The 16,088-nt window shown below is 35.9% G+C and overlaps 1 protein-coding gene across 3 annotated transcripts in view; it reads left to right on the top strand.

Annotated features, from left to right (window-relative positions):
• Window positions 1-2,709: 2,709 nt before the first annotated feature.
• Window positions 2,710-16,088, top strand: part of LOC107742830 (dyslexia-associated protein KIAA0319-like protein) — a 16,272-nt gene continuing 2,893 nt past the window's right edge. Inside the window, exons 1-17 of one of the 3 annotated variants that reach the window (XM_016555888.1) lie at window positions 2,710-2,944; window positions 4,362-4,488; window positions 4,613-4,730; window positions 7,855-8,183; window positions 9,099-9,237; window positions 9,412-9,516; window positions 9,594-9,691; window positions 9,788-9,875; window positions 10,003-10,095; window positions 10,818-10,950; window positions 11,196-11,424; window positions 11,523-11,646; window positions 11,742-11,874; window positions 12,742-12,890; window positions 13,054-13,205; window positions 13,472-13,610; window positions 15,670-15,829. In XM_016555888.1, the coding sequence (XP_016411374.1) occupies window positions 4,634-4,730; window positions 7,855-8,183; window positions 9,099-9,237; window positions 9,412-9,516; window positions 9,594-9,691; window positions 9,788-9,875; window positions 10,003-10,095; window positions 10,818-10,950; window positions 11,196-11,424; window positions 11,523-11,646; window positions 11,742-11,874; window positions 12,742-12,890; window positions 13,054-13,205; window positions 13,472-13,610; window positions 15,670-15,829 (2,168 nt within the window). In that variant the 5' untranslated portion in view covers window positions 2,710-2,944; window positions 4,362-4,488; window positions 4,613-4,633. Of the gene's footprint in view, window positions 2,945-4,361; window positions 4,489-4,612; window positions 4,731-7,854; window positions 8,184-9,098; window positions 9,301-9,411; window positions 9,517-9,593; window positions 9,692-9,787; window positions 9,876-10,002; window positions 10,096-10,817; window positions 10,951-11,195; window positions 11,425-11,522; window positions 11,647-11,741; window positions 11,875-12,741; window positions 12,891-13,053; window positions 13,206-13,471; window positions 13,611-15,669; window positions 15,830-16,088 lie in introns of all 3 variants that reach the window. The other 2 variants (XM_016555887.1, XM_016555886.1) reach the window with 2 other exon arrangements.

Genomic DNA, 16,088 nt, shown 5'->3' with positions numbered 1-16,088 from the left:
AGACTGTTTCTGCAGTTCATTGCCGTCAGGCTTTCAAGAGCAGCAGCTTTCAGCACACTATAGCTAAAGAGTTTGTGGGAAGACTCTGAATCTAGTTAAACAAAGATTATACCGCATAGATGGCTAGGAAAAGGTAGGATAAATTTTTTTGCTATTAGTCAAAATGGATTGATAGGACTAGCTTCAACAGTTAATATAAAGAAAAAAAAAACTTTTACATTTTTTTTTAAAAACTGGACATTTTGAAAGTTCTGAGAACATTCAGAAATAACTTTTCCATAAATTACTGGGAACATTATCAAAACATTCTTAGAACATACTTAGCTGGGAATAGGGATATGCCGGTATCAAATTTTCATGTTGCGATTAATTGCTAATGCTTTTATTACGGTATACGGTATTATCACGATATTGAAATTAAGTTTAAAAAAAGTGGCATTTTGACCAGTTGATGGGAAAAGTATTCTTAAAATGCATTCAAAATTCTGAATAATTTGTAATATATAATTATTCACGGTATTTAGAAGTGCCCACGATAACAATACCGTGCATATTCATTACCGTGATATATCGCATTACCGAATACCGGCACAAGTCTAGCTGGGAATATAGTCTGGTTATTAAAAGTAATATATGAATTAAGTATATAAAATACTACCTGACAGATTTGACTGAAATCAAGCTTGTCTTGGAGACAGCCTTAGGCTCTGTAAACTAAAGAAGGTGTATGATACCTTGACAAAGCTATCCAATAGCATTCCCATTCGTCTCAGTGGCAGCCACTTTGCTGGCCCAGGATGTCCTGAAAGTACTTGATTTGCAATTTCCCATCTTTACTCATTGCCTCAGTTCCAGATACAGTTTTCTTAATACCAGGGTGAGTAAATGAGTAAACAGAATTTTCATTTTGGGGTGAACTATTATGTAACAATAAAATAATGTCATCAGGAAAAACCTGCTTTCCCAAAGTCATTGTAAGATTCACTGCTCAAATAGAGTACCCATCCTTGTGGCCTGACATGCTTTTAATCTCCTGCTCTGTTCCTTTCACAGTCATATGTAAATATCCTTCTGCAACAGTTCATGGCCAATGCAAAGCATGCACAAGAACAAGGCATATTCCTGATCTGAAGTCATCATGTCACAAGTGACATAGTGATATTTAGGCTTCAAGTGGTAAAACAGATGAATTCACTTGAGAAACCTGTACTGTTGAATACACAGATGGTTTAAGGGCTGTTTTGATGTTACTGATATAGAGCCCTGACCCTGCTTTGACCCTTGACCTTGATGATGCTGTATCAGTTCTTCCAAAGGGCTGTAAATCCTTTGAAGCAAGCAAACAGTGACAATCTTTTTTTGTCCTTATGGACAGATATGACATCACTGATAACCCTTAACCCCACCCCTTTTCCAACTCATTCCTGTCTACTGCCCTAGATGTTTCCTCGGGACATGCAGCATTCTGTATGCTTCCTGTTTATACTTCCAGGATATGTCCGTTTTAGCTATAGCTTGAAAGAACTATATGCAAATACTCTATTTGGGCACACCTACTCATTCTTTTTATTATTACTGTTTTAGAAAAACAATAAAATCCTTCAAACTATGAAATAACAAAAGTGAAATATGTGAATTATGTAGCATGCAAAATGTAAATGAATCAAAACCATCTGACTTTTTAAAAAAGCCACCCTTTGCCTAGATTACACTCTTGGCGTTCTCTCAGACAGTTCATGAGAGCACTGCTTTTTCTTTGCTATCTTCTCCAGCTCATTCCTATAAAATGATATTAATGTTGTTATTACGTTTTTGTATTGTATTTTTGTCATACATAGATACCATTTTTTTTTGTCTACAAAACTAATTTCACACAGCCCAAAGTCCAAAACCTTTACTCTATCACTGTATATATGTACATGAGCTTGCATTTTACCCTCCGGTATTTACATTAAACAGGGACAGGGACAGATGGGAGAAAACAGGCCACAGTCAGAATTTCCGTGTGGTGTAGTGTTCCATATGAGACTGTTCAGAGCTAGAGCTAAAACTCAGCACATAAGAAAGACAGCGCTCTCTGGTGTGGTGAAATTATGTCTACAGTATGATTATTAAAAATAAACAATTTGCATACCATATATAGATAAGATAAAATAAAATAAATTAAGGTTCTCACATTTTGCCTATGCTCAGAGTTTATTTTATTTTATTTTTGGTCTCATAAAAATGAAGCCACAATTATAGTTATAGTAATTATAGCTAGCTATTAATTCTACGTGAAAAACGTATACAAATAAAAGCAGTTTTTACAGGTCAATTTGTATACATTAATGGTTTAATAGGCTACATACCTTAACCCTAAATTGACATTTAAATAATGAAATAATTAAATGTATTTTTTAGGCATTGCAGATTAATACATTTTCTAGATTATAACACAATATTATGTTTTTGTTTTGTCTTCTCTCTCTCTCTCTCTCTCTCTCTCTCTCTCTCTCTCTCTCAAACGATCGATCGATAATTAATTGAAATACATGCTACCCTATATTTCATATTATGTTAATCATATGTTTTTGGAAATTAAAATCGGAAGTGACGTTTCGGAGAATGTTTTCGGCCATGTTTGTGAGTGGCATCTTTATTGCTTTATAAAATGAATAGTATTATTACAACTCTGTTATAACTCTAATTCTATTGATAACTTAATATAGTCATGATTATCATTAAAGTTTCAGTTCTATTTTGCGATCGAACACTTAATTTTCAAAATGACAACTCGGTGTGCGGGGCGGTAATGCGCTGGTTCGCTGTGAGCTCTGGTCTGTTTCCGTGGGAAGGTGTGATTGCGAGAGATTAATGACCCAGATCGAGATGAAAACAGGTCCTGCTGCTGGAAGTGTCTAATGTCATTTTGCGCTACAGAAATCTGACTGACAGTGAGCAGGTGAGTGACATTATTTTACGCTGGTTACTGAGCGCAACACATCGATAAATATACAGAGTCGCGCGATGATGTTCGCTCATTCGTGAGTTATTTCATATCCAGTAACCAAGACTAAACAGCTGTTAGCAACCTGTCCATGGGTTGTCCACCGGTAATCACCAAAACTGCCTTATGTGCGCGAGCTTCAACCAATCATGCATGAAAATCAGCAAAATAAACCATATCGACGAAATGTGACATTTTTGGGGTTACTAATGCAGTACGCAGCTGTGCACAGGGTGAGCGTTTCCAACTTGCAGGTGTAATAGTGTAAATCGCATTTAGATTCTGAACTGACATGCCAATTTTAGGTTTAATTTAAACACCGAATGTGATTAATGTCATCCTTTAAATGATTAACTGTTCATCGACATCTTTAATTTCCCGGTCGCTCAGTTAAATGACAGTTAACTCAGCGTGCGCTCCTACGGAAAGTAAATAAACCCCGGAGGGTTTGTGAATCCGTTTACCCAGTGCGTTGTACTGTATTTGTGTTGGCCTGTGATGACAGTTTGCCAGCCCGGATCTTTACACCTGCTCGCTTCCTTGTCTTGTTCACAAACCCGTCTTAAATGCGACGCGTCAGCTTCGACTGTCATGTACTGTTCACATCACGGTCGCGACGCGTTGAACTATAATTTGGCTGACAGACTTGTCTGTCCATCATAACATCAAAACCAGGGTGCTCTGGTAACTCTCTTGGTATTATTTTGAAATGAATAAACGGCAGAGGTTCATGTAGAAAAATGTCTAACGTGTTAACGGAATAGTTAATTTCTTTCTTCTATGAAAAAGAAAAGAAAGGCAGAGTGACAGCTAAAGTAATCTTTCGCTTTCATAATGTGTAAAATAATAACGAAAATGAAAAAATGACCGCAACTGTCATTTCTGTCAAACATCTCCTTTTGTGTTTCACAGGAGATTGAAAGTCATACAGGTTTGGAACAATATGCCAGTGATTAAATGACAGAATCATCATTTTTGAATCGTAATCTTTTTCATTCCTTTGCATCCTGATAATGCCAGCCATTGTTTGTTTGTCATTTTGAGAAGTTCTCCTCTAAATGTTGTACTGTTTGTGGAGTAATCTTGAAAGATCTTTTTTGAGGTTTGATATTTGGGAATGTTATTTTTAACCTAGGTTATTTATTATATTTATTTATATTTATTTATATTCAATTATTTTAATTTGTATTATTTTATTTATTTTTGTATTTTTTTTAAATGTGGCATCACTAAAAAAAATGTTTGAATTAGATTAGGACACTTAAGTAGATAAAAGGCCGTTGATTTTGTTAACATAACTGAGATAAGATTTACAGACTTCAATTTGCTTAATATGAGTTGTTTGTAATAGAAATACCCTGTATTTACACAGCGCTGAGGTGCCATGCGGCTGTGGCTTTGGGCGGTGTTTGTGTGGACGACTTTTCATCTGTCTGCTCACATCTCGCATCATTTGCCTCCCTGTATCGCTGGGATTTCTGTATCGTTTTTAGGGAAAGGTATGACAAACATTCTAAGCAACTTTTAGTTGACTTAAAGCAAACTAATGTGTGTTGTAGTCTAGGTTGTTGTTTAACATAGGTCAGGTGAATTGGCTGTGTGACTTGTCTTTTTCTTTCCAAGGTCCTCACGCTTAGTTGAAAGATGCCCAGTGTGGAGCAAAGGATGCACAGGTGGAAATGGCCCGTCCGATTTACCTCACTGTACCTGGGCTGTCTGTGTTTTCTCTGCTCAGTCTCTGGTAAGCAGGTCGCGTAGATTTTTTTCCTGGAGATCTGTGATCTCTGTATGAAATATTTCAAAATCAGTGGCAGAAGAATGGTGAAAGCAGACAAATGTGTGCGAACAGCACAGAACGACATTAAACAACACAGCTAAAAATATAAAAACTAAAAAACACTTGTCGGCATCATTAATCAGCTAGTTGGATGTTGGACAAATAGTCAACTGTTGGGACCATTATTTGCATGTATGAGTATATATTTGTGACTTGTTGCGGTCATGAGTTATGGCACTGATTTGAAGGGAAGCATAATGGACACTCTGTGTTCCTTTTCACAGAAGGGGGGAAATTGCACAACAGGCCCATAGTCCCCCACCCCAAAGAAAAAGTGCACGGGTGGGGCTGTGTCTTGCAGTACGAATTTCATTTGCTAGCCCATAATAAGCAACCCTCTGTTGACATGGTTGCAGACTTTATAGACAAAACTAGTGTCTTTGAAGGGATTGGGGAAGGGGGTGGATGTCTAACTGGACTCTGACTTCCTGGAACTTGTCAGAGCTGACAAGTGCAATGTGTTAGTGACCTGTATGATAAACAGCCTTGTCTTGTGGTAGCATGGACAGGCATTATTTCCCACTGTTTCAGGGCTAGATGTGAGTCTACATGCATGAGTTGTCAATAGCCTATTGTTCTGAGCTCCACAGTTGAGCTTATGTGGGAAATCTGTCCATTTGATAGCCATTTCCATACCATATTAATTGTATATTATATAATACAATAATAGAATATATTTCAAATATATTAGCCAATATTTTAGATTTAAATTAAAAGATTTAATTTATTTTAATATTTATTTTATTGTAATAATACATTTTTTATTTAATATTAAATTTGAATTTAATATGTATAATGAAAATGCATTTTTTATGTTACATTATATTGTTGTTGCGACTAAAGTCACTTGTGACATTTAAAACAAGGGATTTGATTTATTTATTCAGCATTTATTTAGACAAAATAGTATAGAGTTTTAATATCAGATGTTTATCCATTATCAGACAATACAGTTTTTTTTTATTTTATTTTTTTATATCTGTCAATATTGGATACATATCATCTGATATTGGATATTTAATTGTTCATGCTCATTTGCCCTATTTTAGAATGTAGAATATATTTGCCCTTACCTTATGCTCAGTTAATATAAATTATTTATTAAACAAATAATTATTTAATATTGTGTTTATTATACATTTAATTATTTTATTGAACTTAATAATAGTAATCAGTATGAATTAATTAATTTAATACTAAATAATTAAAATTATTGAAAACTTAACACCTAAATGCAATAGCAAATCTTGGAATATACAGTGCCCTCCACTAATATTGGCACCCTTGGTAAATATGAGCAAAGGTGGCTGTGAAAATGACCTTTTCCCAAAATAACAGCTCTGACTTTTCTTCTCTAATAACAAGAGGTCAGAGAACATTCCTTCATACAGAAATCTCTCCAGATCCTTCAGGTTCCCAGCTTCACGTTGGTGGTGCTTCTCTTCAGTTCACCCCACTCAGGTTCAGGTCAGGGAACTGAGACGGCCATGGCAGAAACTTCATTTTGTTCTCAGTGACACATTTTGATGTTTGTTTTGGATCATTTTCCTGATGGAAGATCCAACCACGGCCCATTATAAGCAGAGGCAGTCAGGTTTAGATTTTTATCTGTTGGTATTTGATAGAATCCATGATACCATGTATCTGAACAAGATGTCCAGGACCTCTGGCAGAAAAATAGGCACACAACATTAAAGATCCAGCAGTATATGTAACTGTGGACATGGGGTCATTTTTATCCCTGTTTGCATCAAACATAGAAGCCAGTCCCGTTTGAAGTTCCAAACGTGTCTGACAACTGAATATGCTGGAGTTTGTTTTTGGATGAGCAAGGAGGATTTTTCTTGAAACCCTCCTGAACAACATGTGGTGATGGATGGGCAGTTTTTAGGCTTTCTGACCCCAAGACTCAACTAATCTCTGCAATTCTCCAGCTGTGATCCTTGGAGAGTCTTTGGCCACTCAAACTCTCCTCCTCACCGTGCATTAGGACGATATAGACACACATCCTCTTCCACGCAGATTTGTAACATCTTTAGCTGATTGGAACTTCTTAATCATTGCCCTGATGGTGGAAATGGGAATTTTCAATGCTTTAGCTATTTTCTTACAGCCACTTTCTATTTTGTGAAGCTCAATAATTTTGTTCTGCACATCAGAACTACATTATTTGGTTTTACTCTTTATGATGGATGATTAAGGGAATTTGGCCTTTGTGTTCCTCATAAGTATATTCCTGTGGAACATTGTCCATGGCTGGATAATTTCATGCTCCTAGTCACCCTGTTGTGCTAAAAAAATGGAGGTATGAATGGGAATATACTTCAGAGATATTTTACTCATAAGAATTTCTAGGGGTGCCAATAATTGTGGCCAACATGCATTGGAGAAAAACATATATTTCATAATGTGAGTTTCCCCCCACTTTCAATTGTTTTACTTCAATGAAAGGTTAGACTTTTTTGAATGAAAAATCAAAAAGATAAATGATGCAGATTTATTTTCACAGCTGCCTTTGCTCAAATTTACCAAGGGTGCCAATATTAGTTGAGGGCACTGTATGTATGTACATATATATAGATAGATAGATAGTACACATAGCAAGTTTTTTTTTCAAAATAAGAACTGTTGATTTTCTGCATAAGTATACTGTCCGATATTGGATATTTAATTGTGCATGCTTATTTCCTATATTTTTACATTTAGACATTTACATTTGACCATTGTCAGCATCTAATGCTTGTTTCAGTTTTAAACAAAAATAATTCATATTTTATTTCATTTAATATTTACATTATTTACTTTAATAAAAAAATATAATAAATATAATTTATTTGTTGATTTATTCATTTATTTAGAAAAAATGGGGTAGTATATCAGCCATTTATCAGTTATCCTGATATCCCCGTGTATACAGTCCAAAACACTGATACTTTATTGCTATAGCTTTGCCATATTTAGTAATCCTTTTTTTTTCTCAGGTCTGTTTCTCCCTTGTTAACCTTTGTTTTTGCCTTGTATGTCTCAGGGGTTTCGGCCAGCATATGCACAGTAACGGGGGGTGTACTGGGTATTCACTGGAGCAGCGTCGTTGGTCTGGGCTGGCAGCCCCTGGCAGTGGATGGGGGAGGGCCTCGGTGCTGGGAATTCTGCTGTATGAATCCCTCCTGCGGTGCTGTGTGGAGTCTTGGTGGACGCTGTGTGTTACTGGCCTGTGCTCGAAAAGAGGGCTGCTCCATTACGTGGCTTCCTCAGCCATATAGAAAATCTCTAGGGCTTCTGCAGCAGCTGAACAAGAGCATGCGCAGGAAAACTCGAAATGCTGAGGACATCAGAGTAATCAGGGAAACAGAGCATGTAAGCTGTATTATATGATCTCAAAGGACTTTAGCAGTGGGTATCATTCACTAATAAGTGCATGCTAATAAATGTTTTAGATTTTCACTGGAAAGATGAGTATGCTTGTTATGACCCTTATTCTAATGTTGATGAATCTGGATTATCCGAGTTAGTAAATGAGACCCACTAGCCTAAAGCATAAAACTTCCACTTTAACTGTTGATTTACAAAGTATACTGTCAGATATTGGGCATTTAGAAATTTACATTTGACCATTGTCAGCATCTAATGCTTAAATAATTCATATTTTATTTCATTTAATATTTATGTTATTTAATTTAATATTTAATAGAAAATAAAAAACAAATAACACTGTTAAATATGTTTTTATATGCATTTTTACTGTACGTAATAATGTTGAGGTGACTTGTGGCATTTAAAATGAGGAATTTTCTCATTTATTTAGACAAAATAGTATAGAATTTTATATCACTGTTATAAAGCATACAATTTTGCACTTTAACCGTTGATTTGCAGAGTATATATATTGCTATTATCTACTGAGTTAATTTTTTAAAAACAAAATAATTATTTAATATTTTATATTTAATTGAATGTTTAATTATTTTTATTTAATAAAGATTTATATTAATCCTGTAATTTATTATAATGAAAGTAAATAATTTAAAAACACTGTTCAATGTAATAGCAAATATTAATATGCATTTTTATACTGTACATTATAATGCTGTGCTAACTCGTGGCATTTAAAAAAAAAGGGGATATTTTTTGAAATGTAAGAATGTTAATTTTTAATTTATTTAGAAAAATAGTATAGAATTTTGGTATCACTGCCCTAAAGCATAATTTTACACCTTACCACTTGATTTGCAGCATATCACTGTGACCTAACTGATATATTCACCCTCACAGGAAATAGAACAGGGCTTGTCTGTGAAACCCACAGCGAGTGAGACCACCATCCAGTCCACCAGTGACAGTGGCGAACAGGCAGCTGAGCATAATTCAACACTGGATACAGACACTGTGGATCATTCAGCATTGAACAACAGTAATCAGTCACCACAGTCCACATCTGACACCCATTCCGTGACTCCACCAACAACACCAGCTAGTACATCATACTGCTCTCTATAATCGTGTCAATGAAAAAATCAATGTCTATTTTACAAAGCAGACTTATCCGTGATGCATTAAAATCTTGTGTAATGTCATTTGTTTTAAGCAACAGTGCGAGAGCTGGTCGTGTCTGCTGGCCACAATGTGGAGGTCACTTTACCGCGCAATGAGGTGGAGCTCAATGCTTTCGTAGTGCCAGCACCCCCTTCAGGTACTGTTCTAAATAAGCCATTGCAATTAGTTCCTCCTCCTTGATCTTTGTATTCATTTCTTTGTTAATTCCTTTAGGGGTTAACTATGCCTTTGACTGGCGTTTGAGGACACATCCAAAAGACTACAGTGGAGAAATGGAGGGTAAACACAGCAAGACGCTTAAGCTCAGTAAGGTACATAAAGATGGGTCTCTCACTCTTTTATTGTCTGAAAGGCTTGACTTTTTATATTGTAAACTTTCCTAATATTCCGAACAATGTTTCCCTTAGCTGACAGTAGGCCTCTATGAGTTTGAAGTGGTAGTGGATGGTGACGGTGCTCATGGGGAGGGATATGTCAACGTTACTGTCAAACCAGGTAACTTTAGTATTGATGTACTTGCTAATTGTACTGGATTCAGTTTTCAGACTTGCACACTGTTTGGGCAGCCCGTATAAATGTCACATAAAATATGTATAAGTCCTGTGTTTCTTGCTTTCTATAGAGCCACGAGTAAATAAGCCACCTGTTGCTGTGGTTTCTCCAAAGTACCAGGAGATCTCCTTGCCTACAAGCTCCACTGTGATTGATGGCAGTCGTGCGTATCAAATTTATTAAACCAATTTTAATGTTGTTTTATCCTTCTAATAGCATGTTATAATGTTTTTGAAAGAAGTCTCTTATGCTCAACGATTTGATCAAAAATACAGTAAAAACAATAATGTTGTGAAATATTTTTACAATTTATAATAACTCTTTTCTATTTTAATATATTTTTTAATGTAATTTATTCCTGTCATTGCAAAGCTACATTTTCACCAGCCATTACTTCACTCTTTAGTGTCAAATGATACATTTTTTCAGGATTTTTTGATAAATAGAATGTTCAAAAAAACTGTGTTCATTTTACTGTGACTTTTGATCAATTTACTGCATCCTGAATGAATAAAAGTATTAGTTTTTTTTTTTTTATCTTACAGACCACAAACGTTTGAACGGTAGTGTAAGTTATGCATGTTGCTGTAGAAATCAGATTGACAGTACAACAGTTCTGTAATGCAAATTAGAGGTTTATCCTAGAGCTGCACCATTAATAAAAAGAAATGTTCACAATTTGTTAATTGTAAAATTTGCAGTGACTGCTTCATTGTTTAAAATGGGAACATCAAAATAACACACAAATTAAGTGTTTTAATGTAAGTTCTATCACGCAGAATATCAGAAAAATCTTTAAATATCAAAAAAGTCTTTAAAGTTCTCTGTGGTGGCAAAGTGTAACAAATGAAATATCTGTGATCATAAATGTCTTGTGTTTCGTAGAGAGTACTGATGATGATAAAGTGGTGTCGTGGCATTGGGAGGAGGTGAAGGGGCCGCTCAGAGAGGAAAAGGCCTCGGGTGACACTGCTATTCTCACTCTCGCCAACCTGGTTCCCGGTAACTACGCCTTCAGGTATGTAGGTCTTATCCATCTTTTCATTCACATTTTGGCCTGTTAGTAATCTTTTCTTTGGGCTTCCCTGTAACCATTTTGCTGAAGTCTTCAGACCTTAGGCAGTAATCAGAGAGCTACTGTAAAACCTGGCAAACCAGTCTGTCTTCAGGCAAACTATTTAAAAACTCTCAAATATAAATAACACTTGACCCACAAGTGTGTTTGGAAAGGCTGTTATGCTATATCTATTTTTCCTCCTAAAGTCTTACAGTGACTGACTCAGATGGAGCTCAGAATTCAACCCAAGCCATGTTGTTAGTCAACAAGGCCACGGACTACAGGCCTACAGCTAATGCTGGACCCAACCAAGTGATCACATTGCCACGCAACTATATCACATTGTATGGCAACCAAAGCACTGATGACCATGAGAATCTGTCCTACGAATGGTCACTCAGCCCTGAAAGCAAAGGCAAGGTGGTGGAGATGCAGGTATGTGAGAAACACAATGCTATTTCGAATGGCATTTATGTTTATTATGTTTGCCAACGAGTGGATTAGTGAGCACACCTTTGTTTTGTTCTCCATAGGGTGTGAGGACGCCCATTCTGCAGCTGTCTGCCATGCAGGAGGGTGACTACACCTTTCAGCTAACCGTCACTGACTCATCTGGCCAGCAAGACACGGCTCAGGTCACTGTCATTGTCCAGCCAGGTATCTTTTTAGCTCTCGGATTCATATTTAACTTGTATATCTATTTTTGAAGCTGCTATTTGTTCTTGAGCACACTGTATGCAAAATCCCTCCAGAAAATAACAAGCCACCTGTAGCGGATGCTGGTCCAGACAAGGAGCTGACGCTGCCTGTTGATCGTACCACGCTGGACGGCAGCAAGAGCAGCGATGACCAAAAAATTGCCACGTACCACTGGACAAAGACCAAGTCAGTTACACATGCACACTCTCCCTGCATATATCTTTGTTGTGTATATTTATAATACTTGAACTTCTTGAATGTACAAATCCAGTTTTTGGGACTGAATTTATTTAACACATTAATTTAGTATAATTCATACTTTGAACATACAGTACCATTCTTTTGGGTTGAGTAAGATTAAAAAACAAACAAACATTAATACGCTTATTCTGCAAGGATGCATTAAATTGATCAAAAGTGACATTAATGTTACAAACAATTTCTATTTCAAATAAATGCTGTTCTTTTGAAGTTTGAATCGATCAAATAATCCTGAAAATAATGTATCACAGTTTACTTTCCACAAAAATATTGAGCAGCACAACTGTTTTCAACATTGAAAATAATAAACAAAATGTTTCTTGAGCACAATATCAGCATATTAGAATGATTTCTGAAGGATCATGTGACACTGAAGACTGAAGTTATGACTGCTGAACTTTTTTTCATTTTAAATTGTAATAATATTTCACAATATTGCTGATTTTACTGTATTTTTAATCAAATAATTTTAGTCTTGGTGAGCAAAAGAGTCTTTCTAAAACATTAAAAATAAATCTAACCAACCCCAAACTTATATTTCTCTATTTTGTCTATTCAAGGACTACAGTATTAATTAGCCACAATAGTGTAATGTCTTTATCTTTATTTGGGAGCATTTTTAGCAAATAATATGAAATTATTTTTTAAATTATTTTAATGAATCTGTATATATAAATAATTTAATTATTTTTTAATTGATTGACAGCCTTACTTTTTGTATTAATTGTCTACATTAGTAATGTAATTAATTTAACTGTAGACTCATGGTTTTATTTTTTGATGGTTTTACAGGGGCCCAGAAGGGGTGAAAATTGATAATGCAGACACTGCAGTTGCCGTGGTGACAGGTCTGCAGGAGGGCGAGTACATTTTCACATTGACAGTGACAGATGAAAGGAAGCTGGATAATTCTGACACAGTCTCTGTCATTGTCAGAGAAGGTGTGTGTACTTAATTAAATCCAGGAGGGTTTTATGTGGGTGTTAGTAGACTTTGTTAGAAGTCTTCATGCAGTTTATGAGGGCAAGTCCACAGTCAACCTCTTCTGTGGTTGTCTGTTTGTAATAGTAGAAATAATTTAATTTTTTGCTTTTTTCAAATCAGAGGATGATCAGCCACCAGTTGCCAAAGTGCTGTCCAGTCCTCCGATCACTCTTCCCATCCGTACAGCATTTCTGGATGGTTCTCGATCATCAGATGATAAGGGTAGCATCAGCTACCTCTGGACCCGTGAAGACAGCAGCCCGGCTTCAGGGGTCAGTGCTGTTCAGTAGAGCGTAATTTTTTACTGGCTGTGCTCCATGCATTCAAATGACATTCATGACTCTGTTGAATATTCAAACAGTCACGCTGTTTGTTCAATACTGTGTAGTGACAGAACAAGTGAGACCAGTTAATTTGGTGCAGTTTCTTTGAGTTTGTTCCCTAAAGGTATGGTAACTCCACCTGAATGAGGAGTCATACACCAGGACCACAGTGATTGGGACGCTATTGAAATGTGACCTGTTTTTTTATCTTCCAGGATGTCCTGAATAACTCTGACCACCAGGCAGTGCTTTTTCTTGGTAATCTGGTGGAAGGGAAGTACACTTTCACCCTGACTGTAACTGACAGTAAGGGAAAGACCAATACTGACAGAGGCACTGTAGAGGTTCGACCAGGTCAGTATGCTTGTAAAAGATAATCACATAAAATGAGTATTTTTAATAACGTTGCATTAACATATTCCAGTATGCTGCTAAAGCTTGTGATGTGTAAAGTACTGGTACTTTACAGTGTTGATGTATTATATGTGACCCTGGACCACAAAACCAGTCTTAAGTCGCTGGGGTATATTTGTAGCAATAGCCAAAAATACATTGTATGTGTCAATATTATTGATTTTTCTTTTATGCCAAAAATCATTAGGATATTAAGTAAAGATCATGTTCCATGAAGATATTTTGTAAATTGGAAAGCTTATTTATTCAGCTTTCAGATGATGTATAAATCTCTATTTCGAAAAATGTACCCTTATGACTGGTTCTGTGGTCCAGTGTCACATATCATACGTTCATGGCATATTTCATGCTTAAAAACTTTATCATAAAGCTCTATTTTGTCATATATTGTTTATATATATATATATATATATATATACAGTGGGTACGGAAAGTATCTGTGTTTGTCAGTCAATATGGGGTGCTGTGTGTACATTAATGAGGGAAAAAAATTAACTTAAATGATTTTAGCAAATGGCTGCAATATAACAAAGAGTGAACAATTTAAGGGGGTCTGAATACTTTCCGTACCCACTGTATATATATATATATTATTTTATCAGGTTTTTATTCATAACAGTGTTGTCCTTTCATGTGGTCGAGTTCAGTCAAAAAATACATAAAAAAAGACTCGGTTCAAACATTCAGTGAGCTGTTAATCCAAGAACTGGTCAGAAGGATTCATTCAAATGATTCATTCAAAAGAACTGACTGCAACAGTCGATTTGTTTATGAATCAGACATATCCAGTAGCGGCTCCTGACCGTAAATTTAGGTGGGGCAAATTCTGGGTCTTAGCGCTAATATATGAAAAACACTTTGTAAGCTTTATATTCTAATCGCTGAACACATGCACACAAAATTTTGGCAGAGATCTAATGTCCTTGTTTGCATTATCCAGTGGGTGGCGCGCTAATGTTGATTGACAGACTCGAAGTACACGCATAAAATGCTGTATTATAATTGCCTTAATATAGTATTTATCACCTCCAAATGTTGATTTAGAATGTTACAAAATTTTACAACCATATGTCTATTCTCAGAACAATTGTAAAACAAACACAGCAGAACCATAAAGGCTTTTCATGTGAGCACATTTACAAATATTTATACTTTATTAATTTGATACACTACGCCACATAAAAAAAACAGACATGCCAACTAGTTACTGACCTGATGCAGACACATAGCTGAAGCGGATTGATATCGTCTTGGTCTGGACTATCTGGTGTGAGGTTCACGTAAGGTAACGTGAAAATAAGCAGGGCAGTCTCAAATCTGCCCCAATGGCTCTCAGTTAGAGCGCGCTTGCAGTTCCTTTCTTCACCACAGATTTATGTTGCAAAAATATGGGCCGCTGTTGAGCTCAGGAGGTCTCAGGCACTGTCTGCCCCGCTTAGTATCATGTATACATGTCTGCCGAAGCCATGCACTGGATTTTAATATATCCAGCTTACTTTACGACTTAAAATAGTCTAGAAAATCCGAAAAATATTTGTTGCAGAATGCTGAACACATTTATAATTTATTATTAATTCCGTTTATGTAGAGGTCTGTTTTGGATTAATATTTTGGTGGGGCTCTGCCCATAACTATTAGATACCTAAAGAATTTCAATGTTTACTTAAATGTACATTTTTGTCTTTGTTCTGTTGCTTTGTTTCAATTTATATTACTGATTATTTACTTGTCTTGATAACTTTCTTGGAAAAACTTCAAGCAGCCACTTTTTATTGATTAATACTTGATGTAATAATTATTTAATATTTAACTTTTTTCAATAAAAGAGTATGTTCAATAGTATATCTGTTTTGACTGTGGTATGGAATTGTGGTATTTCACTGGCATTGCTATCAGCTACTGAAATTTTGGTATTTTGACTAGCTTTTCTAAAGCTAAAGGAGCCAATATTAAATAAATAATATATATTAAATGATATTATTCTCTTGTTGTTCCTCAGATGTTTATGAGCGAGACTTGGTGGAGCTGATCCTGGAAGTTGCTGTGGCTCAGGTGTCCCGCAGACAGAAGGATATGCTCATCAGGCAGGTTGGCGTCCTGCTGGGTGTCCTGGACAGTGATATCACTGTGCGAGAGATTAGCGCCTTCAATGAGCATAGGTCAGTCCAGCTTAACCCAAGTTCAGGCCTCATAGACAGTGCTAAACTTGATGCTCACCTCCACAGATCTGATTAAATTGCTTCACAGCACTGAAAAGAAAATTACAGAAGAATTTCTCATTTTACTTGTGCATAGATTCATATAAATAAATGGAACATTAGTTTTGAAATAAATGTTTAAATTCATGCACACTCACATGCTCAAGTGATGGCAAAAGCCTGATAAAAGCTGTTGTTGTTGTTTTTTTTACATTACATA

The sequence above is a fragment of the Sinocyclocheilus rhinocerous genome, unplaced genomic scaffold (genome assembly GCF_001515625.1).
Source record: "Sinocyclocheilus rhinocerous isolate Xijiao unplaced genomic scaffold, SAMN03320098_v1.1 scaffold1338, whole genome shotgun sequence".
Lineage (NCBI taxonomy): Eukaryota > Metazoa > Chordata > Actinopteri > Cypriniformes > Cyprinidae > Sinocyclocheilus > Sinocyclocheilus rhinocerous.
Note: the sequence above shows the minus strand (reverse complement) of the source record. Positions and strands in the feature narration are given on the sequence as shown.